Source organism: Vombatus ursinus, unplaced genomic scaffold (assembly GCF_900497805.2).
Source record: "Vombatus ursinus unplaced genomic scaffold, bare-nosed wombat genome assembly UNPS02014961.1, whole genome shotgun sequence".
NCBI classification, from domain to species: domain Eukaryota; kingdom Metazoa; phylum Chordata; class Mammalia; order Diprotodontia; family Vombatidae; genus Vombatus; species Vombatus ursinus.
In genome coordinates this window covers 60,594-71,459 of record NW_020954739.1, presented here as the reverse complement: position 1 = coordinate 71,459, position 10,866 = coordinate 60,594, and the positions used below count along the sequence as shown (strand labels likewise).

Below are 10,866 nucleotides of genomic sequence, written 5' to 3'. Positions count from 1 at the left end.
TGGTCAGAGGGAGTGTGGCGGTCACACTGGCTGCTGTAATTGACCAGAGCCCTGTTACCCTGACATCCTGGTGTCCTTTTCATTGTCAGCCTTGCTGTTCTTAGTCTCTGTGGGTCTGACCTTGCCTCCTTCCCCATTTACGTGAAATAATGAAAAGAGCATTGACTTTGGCATAAGAGGAACTCGGTTAGAATCCCAGCTCTGCTATTTCATTGCTGTGTGGCCCTGGGCACATTATTTCCCTTTTCTATACCTCTTGTTTCCTTATCTGCAAAATGAGTGTAACTTAGATCAGTATCTTTGCCAAGAAAACCCCAAACGGGATCACGAAGAGTTGGACATAACTGAAAGGACTGAACCCAAACCTAAATCAGGGGTTCTTAACCTGCAGTATGGACTTTAAAAAAAAATCTTGATAACTGTATTTCAATGTAATTGGTTTTCTTTGTAATCCTATGTATGTATTTTATAAACCTTATTTTTTAAGGGATCCTTTAGCTTCCCCAGCCTGTCAAAGGTATCTAGCACATGATAGAGGTTAAGAAGGCCAGCCCTTGATGATCTGTCCTTCCAGTTATAAGCTGGATGGTCCTAGGGTCTCCGACCTCCATGATCTTTGACCTCTTAACTACCCAAGTCACCATGGTGCTGGGGAAAGAGCCCTGGGTTTGATTGGAATCCCGGCTTTGTTGTCCTGGAAAAGTCCTCGCTCTAAAATGAGGGGGTTGGACCACGTGATAGATATCCAAGGTGCCTTCTGACTCTCAATTCTGTGATCATTTTATTCTGACCTTTAACCTTGTGCTCCATGACCTCCATGATCTTAACCATTACTCCATTATAATCTTTAACCCCATGCTTGGTGACCCACCATGATCTATGACCTTAATCGTGGATTCCTTTAACCCAGTGTCACCTCTGGCTTTTTATCCCCTGGCCTCTGGCCACATCACCTAGTGCCTTGTTGCCCCATGGTTGGTGGTCTCTCAGGAAACCCAGCTGCAAGCCCTCCACCAGCCTCTTCCTCATTCCTTCTGTGCCTGTGATTTTCCCTTCCCCTCGGCCTCGGCCAGCAGCCGGTAACCCCTAGCCCTTTCCTAGGATGGCCTCTTCGGTGGATGTGCTGGTGTCTGTCTGCGTGCTCTTTGCCATGTCCTTTGTCCCAGCCAGCTTTGTGCTCTTCCTCATTGAAGACCGAGTCAGCTGCGCCAAGCACTTGCAGTTCCTGGGGGGCCTGCCTCCAACCCTCTACTGGCTGGGCAATTTTGCATGGGACATGGTAAGAGGGGGCTGGGGTAGGGCTCAGGACATAGCCGTTGGTCAAGGGATTAGAAGTCTTGGGTTGTGCTCCAGGCACTACTGCTGTCCTGACACGTGAGTCTTCTGCTCCGGATTTTAGATGGTCTTAACACTTTTACAAGTTCCAACATCCTGTGTTCTAAGGGCCCTTCCAGCCCTGACGTTTTATGTTCTAAGGTTCCTCTTAGCTCTGATATTCTTCTGTGTTCTAAGCCCCTGTCAGCTGTAACATTCTTTATTCTTTGTTCTAAGGTGTTCCACCCTACCACCAGCCTTCCTCTCTCCACCCCCCCATCAGATGTCCTAAGTTCTGAGGGCCCTCAGTTCAGATATTCTGTATTCTAAAGTCTCTCCAAGTCCTGACATTCCATGTTCTAAGGTTCCTTCCAGTTCTGACATTCCTCGTTCTCAGGTTCCTCCCAGTTCTGACATGCTAAGATTCTTCTGGGAAAACTTGGCCCCTCCCTCAGAGAGCTGAGAGTCCCACTGCAGAGACACAACTCACTTAGGAAAAAGAGACCCGTGTCAGACAGGACAGATTCAAGCTCTGAATCACTCGCGCTCACTGTTGTAAGAGCCGAGAGCGGGAAGATATGGGGGGGAGAGGACCTCGAGCAGGCTGATTTCAGGTCTTTCCCCGCCCATTCCAGGAACCCCTTCGGGCACTGGCCTCAGAATGTCAGAGTGGGGAGGACTCTTAGAACATAGAATGCCAGACCTGGATAGGCCCTACCCCCTCATTTTACTGGGGTCCAGAGAAGAGACTTACCTGAGGGCACATAAGCCAGTGCCCACTTTCCCTGGCAGGTCCAGAATTCTTGGAATTTGGGGAGACCTGCTGCACCTAGATGTGGGGTGGTGATAGGAGTGGGGAGGTGACTGGTAGTGACAGGGCTATCTCCTGCCCCCACAGTGTAACTACATGGTGCCAGCAGCGCTGGTGGTGCTCATCTTCCTGGGCTTCCAGCAGCAGGCGTATGTGGCCCCGCGGAATCTGCCTGCCCTCCTACTGCTGCTGCTGCTGTATGGGTGAGGCCCTTACCTAATGCCCTCTGCCCGCTCCCCAGATGCCCACGGCCTCAGAGAGTTCCCAGTTCTTCCCTTCCAGTGCCTGTGTCTGTTGCACCACTGATCCCCACTGATCACACCCATTCTTCTTTGGCTCCAGGCCACCATAATGCCCATGCCTCCAGAGTACCATTCTGTCCTGTGATGCCTGTCTCCTCCGACAGGCCATGTGCCTTCCATGATACCCATGCATCCTTTCTCCTTCCTCTGCAGCTGGTCCATCACTCCACTCATGTACCCAGCCTCCTTCCTGTTCTCTGTGCCCAGCACAGCCTATGTGGTCTTGACCTGTCTCAACCTCTTCATTGGCATCAATAGCAGTGTGGCCACTTTTGTACTGGAGCTCTTTTCCAACCAGGTTTGGGAGGTCTGGTGGTTGGCACTATAGTGGGTGGGTGGCTAAATCTCTAGATTAGGTTCCTGGGGGAAGGGGAGAATTGTATTAAGGATCCCCTGACCTGCCTCTCTGCCCCAAACAGAAACTGAAGGATGTGAGCTGGATTCTGAAGAGAGTTTTCCTCATTTTCCCGCATTTCTGCCTAGGCCGAGGACTCATTGACATGGTTCGGAACCAAGCTATGGCTGATGCCTTCCTGCGCCTAGGTGAGTGTCCCTCACCTAGCTGAGACGAAGCTTGTGTTCTGTGTTCTAAGGGCCTTCCCAGCCCTGACATCCTGTGTTCTTAGGGCCCTCCCAGGTCTGACCTCCTGTGTTCTAAGGGCCCTCCCAGCTCGGACATTCTGTTTCCTGAGGACTACCAGCTCTTATATATAGCTCTTCTGTAGCAGACGAAACCCGGGGTTTGGGTCGGCTGTCAGGTGTGGGAAAGGCAGCATCCAAGTGCAAGAACAGCCCAAACTCTGACCTGACGTAGCCTCCCTCACAACAGGAGAGACAGGACTCAGAGGTGTAAGATCAGAAAGAATGAGTCGGCACCCAGTGCTCTGTTCATTTTATGATTCAGATGTACTAAGCTCTGACCTCTAAAAAAGGGCAGATCCCTGGGGGGTCACCTGGAAGTATAAAACAGAAAGCAGTAGGTGAAGAACATTCCATCTGGTCTAGCCCCCTCATGTTACAAAGGAGGAGGCTGACACCCAGAAAAGGGAAATAATTTGTCTAAGGCCCCAAAGAGAGTTAACCAGAGCTGGCACTAGCAGCTAGGTCCCCTGACCCAATCCCGGGCTCTTTCTGCCGCCCCGGACTGCCATTCAAGGAAGATGGCACAAGGATATGAGACTTTGGTCAGACTGAAAAACAACATTGGGCAGTGGAAAGAAGGCTGGGCTTGAAGCCAGGAGATGTGCCATCTTGTCCTAGCTCATCCACTTAATAACCGTGTGTAACTGAATAAATCTCTTAACCTCCAAGCCTCAATTTCTTTGCTTTTAAAATGGGAATAATAATTTTTGCAGTTTTTTTCCTGAGAGTGTTGTGAAGAAAGTCCCTGGTAACCTCTAGAAAGAGGACTCCATTTGGAGTCAGAAGGCCCTGGTTTGAATAGTCCTGCTGTCTTAGGCCTTGTGCAGATTTCATCTAGGGTACCATATTCAGTTCTGGGTACTTCAGTCTAAGAAGGACATTGATAAGCTGGAAAGGGTCCAGAGGGGGCCAGCCAGGATAGTGAAGGGCCCTGAGTCCAAACATGAGGCTTGGTTAGCCTGGAGAAGACTCAGATTGGGGTGAGGAAGGGGAAGGTGGAGACGTTCCCAGCCTCTGAAGAGTCTCGAGCTAAAAGGGGCATGGGACTTTTCTGTTTGGCCCCAAAAGGAAGGATGGGGGTCAGCAGATGGGAGTTAGAGTAGTTTAGGCTCAATGCCAGGAAAATCTTCCAGCAAAGGAGGGCTGGTAGTTTCCTCTCCCTGGAGGTCTTCAGGTGGAGGCAGAATAACCAAACCCACCAGTAAGTCGAGTGAAAGGCAATTTTTAAGCACTTACCTCTGTGCCAGGCATTGTGCTAAGTGCTTGGGATACAAAGTCAAATAAATGAGCAGCTAGGTGGCGCCATGGTGCACAGCGCACTGGGCCTAGAGTCAGGAAGACCTGAGTTCAAATGAGGCCTCAGACTCTTACTAGCTGTGTGACCATGGGCAAGTCACTTAACCTTGTTTACCTCAGTTTCCTCATCTGTAAAATGAGCTGGAGAAGGAAACCACTCCAGTATCTCTGCCAAGAAACCCCAAATGGGGTCGGACACAACTGAACAACAAGACAAATAAAGAATGAAAGGAAAGTTGCCTTCCTGGCACTCTCCAGTTTATCAGTTCCCTTCCTGTAATGTGGAGCCCAGAGCTGAAAATGACCATCCCTTTTTCAGTCCAAGCCTGTCTTAATTTAACCTGAGATTTTAGTTTTGGTGCAGCGGGCAGTAGAGAGCTCTGGTGGGCTCTAGAGGAAGGGAAGGCTCAGTTGAAAGCTTTGAAATCAGGATGAGAGAAGCCAGAGTCCCAGAGAGCCCAGCTTGCTTTCCTCTCCTGGCTTGCCCATCTCTGTGCAGTGGCTGGCTTGCAGGTCTCCGAGGCAGGCTCCTACCTAATGTGGGCTCCTTCTCCACAGGAGATGAGCAATCCCAGTCCCCGCTGAGCTGGGAGCTGGTTGGCAAGAACCTTTTTGCTATGGGGCTGCAGGGACCTGTCTTCCTTCTCCTGACCCTCCTCCTGCAGCACCGAGGCCGTCTTCTACCTAGGTCAGCCCGGGGGAGGCTGGGGGTCAGGAATAAGGAGCAGTGATCTGGGGCAACCTGGGCTAGGAACCAGGGAGGTAACGATAAGTGCTCCTGGGGTTTGGATGAGAAAGAGAGAGAGGGTGTGCTTAATATGAATGTGTAAGTGGAGCCTGTATCAGATTGCACGCCGTCTTGGGGGCATGGGAGAGGGAGGGGGAGAAAACCTAAAACTCAGAATCTTACGGAAGTGAATGTTGAAAACTAAAAATCAATTATTAAAAAAAAAGAAAGGGAGTGAGGTTCCCAGGAATCTGGGGGTATACGATTTGGGGGGTGGGGGGCTGAAAAATGAGAAGTCTAGGGGACAGGGATGAGGTTGTGGGCACTGCCTCCCACTCTCACACTTACTCTGCGTGTCCCCCAGATGGTCGCTGGGGCCTCAGCCCCTGCTGAGAGAGGAGGACGAGGAAGAGGATGAGGACGTGGGCCGGGAACGGGAACGGGTTCGGCAGGGGGCCACCCAGGGAGATGTCCTGGTGCTGAAGGACCTGACCAAGGTGAGGGACAGGGGAGCCCCGGGGCAGGTATCTGTTTGCACATCTGGGTATTCATGTGGGGCCATGGGTCTGTCCGCAACGGTCTCTGTTCCTTCTCCCACGCTCTGCCAGATATACCGGGGCCAGAAGAAGCCAGCTGTGGACCACGTGTGCGTGGGGATCCCCCCGGGGGAGGTAAAGATAACTGCTTAGAAGCACATTTGGCACAAGAGCCCCGTCATAAGCCATGCAAGTGTTGATTATCCGTGTTTTACAGATGAGGGGACGGGGGCTCATTGTCATGTAGCTAGTAAATCCAACCCAACAAATACTTAGTGAGAACGAAAGTGTTAACAAGTTCGGGAGTTAGGACAGGTCCGATGTGAAGGGCTGCACCTGAGCAGAGCCGAGGAAGCAGCTAAGGATTCTGCAGAGAGGAGGTGAGGAGGGGGCTCGAGCCAGGGCGTGAGGGGCTGCTGGTGCAAGGCTCATGGGGGCAAGCTTAAATGACAGGCCCAGAGCACAGCGAGCGAGCCACCCGGACTGGAGTAGTGAGGGGGCGTGAGCGCCCGCTGGGACATAGGGCCGGGGAGGCCTTGAATGCTAAGCTGAGGACGCACTGGGGAGAGGCTCGAGGCTTTTAAGTAGGGAAGTGAGAGGGTCAAACCTTTACTTAACCAGTTTGACAACTGTGTGAGGGCTGGATTGGAGCAGGGAGAGATTAGCCAGGGGGCCGACCAGGGGCTCTTACAGTAGTCCAGATGAGAGCTGATAAGGATCAATTAAAGCTTTATCAGTTGAGGGGGGGCGGTGATGGATGGGAGAGATGTTGGGGAGAGAGAGTCGCCAGGATTGGACAGCCAACTGACCGGATATGGGGGTTAAGGGAGAGAGATGAGTCAGGGACAGGACTGGAAGACAGGACCTTCAGCTGAGATATTTTGGACTTAGGAAGGAAGGGTGGGTTGAGGGAAATAGAACGAGTTCCACTTTGGGCATGTTGAGTTTGAAATGCCTATGGGGTATCCAGATGGAGGTTCTCAGAGGGCAGGACTGGAGATTGGGGTGAGACACATAGTTTTAACAAACTGACTCTCCTCTCTCCTCTCTCTCTCTGTCTCTCTGTCTCTCCTCTCTGTCTCTGTCTCTGTCTCTGTCTCCGTCTCCTCTTTCTCTTCCCCTCCCTCCCTCCTTGTAGTGTTTTGGGCTCCTGGGGGTAAATGGGGCAGGGAAGACTTCCACATTCCGCATGGTGACAGGGGACACCCCAATAAGTGGGGGTGAGGCCATCCTTATGGGTTGCAGGTGAGTGAAGGGGGAACCCTCATGGAGGGAGGCTGGAGAGTGGGAGAAAATAGGGACTTGGGGCGGGGGGGGGGAAGCCCCTCTCCCAAAGATCCTAGACTATTGCTAGAGGACAGAAGGACCCAGCCCCCACCATCCTTCTCTCTCCATCCATCTGTGTCCCATTCTTTACCTCTCATCCCTCCCTCTCCATTCCTTTGTCCCCTACCCCTCTCTTCCCATCCCTCTGCCGCCCCATCTCCTTGTACCCCCACCCGCCCCACAGCATCCTGAGCGACCTGCAGGCAGCCCAGACCCACATGGGCTATTGCCCCCAGTTTGACGCCATCACCGAGCTGTTGACTGGCCGAGAGCACCTGGAATTTTTCTCCCGGCTCCGGGGGGTACCTGAGGGAGAGGTTGCCCAGGTAAGTCCCCCCAGGGTACCCTGTTTCCATTAACTCTGCACCCACAAAGAACCCTCAATGTCATCCCTGCTTCTGCCACTGTCCTGCACAGAGGCCCAGCTCCCCAAACTATCCACAAGCCCTGGTATGTTACGGTGTGGCTTATCTTGCAGTGCAAACCACAGAGCAAAGCATGAGAGGGACATCGAGAGACCAGGATTCCTATTAGTGGATACTTAATTCCACAGTTTCATTTAGGACTCACTTATAGAAACAGACACAGAGACACACACACTGTCTCATGTGCACACACACATATATATGCACTCTCTCTCTCTTACACACACATACACACACACACACACACACACACACACACACACACACAGAGTTACTCTCATGGGCGATGTCCAGCATCCAGGATGCAGCATGGCACCATGGACAGAACCCTGGGCTTGGAACCAGGAGAACTGGGTTCATATCCTGGTTCTGTCATTTGCTGTAGGTCCTTGGACGAGTCATTTCCCTTGTTCAAGCCTCAGTTTCACATGTAGGGAATAACCCTTGCCCTGCTTGCAGGGTGGGTGTCATGATCCAGTAAGAAAAATCTATGTAAAAATGCTTTGTAAATATGAAAGAGCTATCCCCACTGTCCTGGGGGAACCCACGCCTGTGGGGATTCTATGTGCTCTGCAGGGATGCAGTGTGGGAGTGGACACCTGGGCCCATCCTCAGCCCAGTTTGAGGACTTGATGCCCCATTCCCGGGCCTCTGCCCCACGGGTGAGCCCACCTCAGGCCTGAGCCTCACCGGATTGCTTCCTGAATTGCCTTGGCCAAGCTAATACATTATTGGTGATCAACCAAGAAACAAGCATTTATTAAGCACCTATTATATACCAAGCATTGAGAATGCAAAATCAAAAATGAAACTCTTCCTGCTCTCAAAGAATCGATGCAGGGGAGACCCCAGCTCCCCATGTGACTCAATACAGAATAGATAGAAGCTCATTGGGAGGAGAACGCACAAGGGAGTGGGTGGGGAAGGCAAGGGAAGGAGGACCAAGAAAGGCTCTTAAAGAAGGTGACATTTGGGGGCAGCTAGGTGGAGCAGTGGATAGAGCACTGGCCTGAAGTCAGGAGGACCTGAGTTCAAATCCGGCCTCAGACCAAACACTTGACACGTACTAGCTGTGTGTCCCTGGGCAAGTCACTTAACCCCAATTGCCTCACTCCCCCCCAAAAAAGGAGGTGACATTTGAGCTGGGCCTTGAAGAAATCCAAGCCCCTAGTAGGCTGAGGTGAAGAGGAGATGCATTCCAGGCTGGTCCTTGCACCACAGACCTGGCCCTTTGCCCGGCCCATGCCTGAAGGCGTTCCCCGCTCTGTACCTCCGTGAGGTACCGAACAAGGAGGCTGGCGCAGGCTGGCTGGATATCTGGGCTACTTTCATTAGTAGGGGTGACTCTGGGCCTTTGAAGGCTTTGCCAGTAGAGCCCACGCCTGGCGCGTCCTGCTGAGCTAGAGCAGTTTTCAGGACAGCCCCAGTTATAGATGCTGGTTCTGTTGTGGGGGAGGGTTCGTCCCTCTAAGTGGGGGCTGCTTGAGAGTTGACCCCCAGGTGACGGTTTGCTTTTTTCATTCTCCATAATCACCTATTACTGTGTCCGGGCCTTGATTTCCCCCATCTGTAAAATGTAATGGTACAGGGGAAAGAATGTGAGGATTCAGTACCAAAGGACCAGAGTTCAGATCCTCTCTCCTGCCTGCTAGCTGTGTGACCCTGGACAAGTCACCTCACCCTCCGGGTCTCGGTGTCGGGTGATGTTGGGCATTCTCTTCACCAATCTGGAGTCATGTCTTATACGTGGCCACACTCAAAGCACCCCAGCTGTAGGTGAAAGCCTGGTTACTCCTCTGGGGCTTGTTGTCGGGATGCCAAGATAGGACATGGCTTCTGTCCTCAGGGAGCATTCATGCGGATGGGGTCAGAGGACAAAGACATGTAGACAGATAAGGGGGGGGTAAGTAGAGGTGAGGGTGAAATAAGAGCAAAGGGGAGGCTGGAGAACTTGGAGTTGTATTGGATGATCTTTAAGGCTTCTGACCCTCCCCTGATGGGTCTATGAAAGGTGGTATGATACGGTCTTGCACACAGTAGGTGCTTAATAAATGCCAGATTTTTGTTCTTAAAAGCTCCCATTTCTCCAGTGCTCTTAGGGTTACAAAATGCCTTCTTTGGGCAGAGATAGAGAGCACACAAGAATCAGTACCCCCCTTTGAGACACAGGGAACGTTGGGCTTCTAGGGGAAAGGGTGTTGCCCAAGGTCACACAGCTGGGAAAAGGCAGAGCCAAGATTTGAACCCAGATCTCCCAAGTCCAGATTCCAGGGCTCTTTCCATCGCACCATGCAAAGGGAGGCATGACATTGGTTTTGTCGTAAGAGGAGTTGCGTTTATAGCCTGTCGAGCTGGCGGCGTTCTCCCTGTCTCCCCCTTGTGCCCCTCCTTGGCCTCCCCCACGGCGCAGAGCCCACGCGGAGCCCCCCGGCCTCGGGTGAGCTCCTCCTAGTCTCTCCCGTTGGCAGGTGGCCCAGTGGGGCCTGACCAGGCTGGGGCTGCTGCAGTATGCAGACCAGCCCTCGGGCAGCTACAGTGGCGGGAACAAGAGGAAGCTATCCACGGCCATCGCCCTGGTGGGAGGACCACCAGTCATCTTCCTGGTGAGTCGCTCAGGGTCATCGTTGGGGAGGGGGATGGAATCCTCAGGGTCACCCCCTCCTAACTCACATCCCCCTTATTTGGGGGGTCATTGTGCCCTTTTGAGAAGTGGGGAAACCAAGGCGTGGAGCAGGACCAAACCCAGGAATCCTGAGCCTCACTGACCCACTGCCTCCTTCTGAAGTGAGAGGGGACGTTGTTACCTGCTCCACCATAGACATCAGTGCTAGGTGGCCTTGAACAACTTTATTTCTTTCTCTGGGCCTCAGTGTCCCCATCTGTAAAATAGAAGCATTGGATGAGGTGACAACACATTATATTGGAAGGAGCGCTGGAGTTGGGGTTCAGAGGACCTGGGTTTGACTTCTGGCTCCAGCAGTATGACCTTGGTCAAGGCATTTCCCCTCTGTAGGCCTTGGTATAGACCCAGATGTAAAATGAGGGGGCTGGACTGGTTTTCAGGTCATTTCAACTCAGAATCCAGAGGTTCTGCGAGAGTGTGGGAGTAGGGGAAGTAAGAGATGTAGTGGTGTTTGAATGAGCTTCTCCCCAACCCACCTGAGGAGAGATCTCTGCCTGTGCGGAGAAGGAGACTGGCACAGGAGCTCTCGGGCTGTCCTGAGGACAGTCCTCAGGCTGCAGGGCTGCAGGGCAGGAGTGGAGGGCTGGGCACCTCTCCAGTCTGGTCTGATTGTCTAATCCTCCCCTCTGGGCCTCTGCCCCCCCCAGGATGAGCCCACCACTGGGATGGACCCCGGGGCCCGCCGCTGCCTCTGGAACAGTGTGCTGGCTGTGGTCAGGGAGGGACGCTGCGTGGTGCTCACCTCACACAGGTAGGAGTGTGTGTGTGTGTGTGTGTGTGTGTGTGTGTGTGTGTGTGTGTGTG

General features: G+C 52.7%; 1 protein-coding gene across 7 annotated transcripts in view; it reads left to right on the top strand.

Moving 5' to 3' along the window:
• ABCA7 (ATP binding cassette subfamily A member 7) overlaps positions 1–10,866 on the top strand; it is a 59,330-nt gene that overhangs the window by 46,148 nt on the left and 2,316 nt on the right. For 4 of the 7 annotated variants that reach the window (XM_027845376.1, XM_027845375.1, XM_027845379.1 and 1 more), the window contains 11 exons: positions 1,102–1,279; positions 2,213–2,328; positions 2,581–2,725; positions 2,847–2,970; positions 4,924–5,053; positions 5,457–5,589; positions 5,701–5,763; positions 6,767–6,873; positions 7,139–7,280; positions 9,848–9,982; positions 10,710–10,813. In XM_027845376.1, the coding sequence (XP_027701177.1) occupies positions 1,102–1,279; positions 2,213–2,328; positions 2,581–2,725; positions 2,847–2,970; positions 4,924–5,053; positions 5,457–5,589; positions 5,701–5,763; positions 6,767–6,873; positions 7,139–7,280; positions 9,848–9,982; positions 10,710–10,813 (1,377 nt within the window). Of the gene's footprint in view, positions 1–1,101; positions 1,280–2,212; positions 2,329–2,580; positions 2,726–2,846; positions 2,971–4,923; positions 5,054–5,456; positions 5,590–5,700; positions 5,818–6,766; positions 6,874–7,138; positions 7,281–9,847; positions 9,983–10,709; positions 10,814–10,866 lie in introns of those variants that run through there. The other 3 variants (XM_027845377.1, XM_027845378.1, XM_027845380.1) reach the window with 3 other exon arrangements.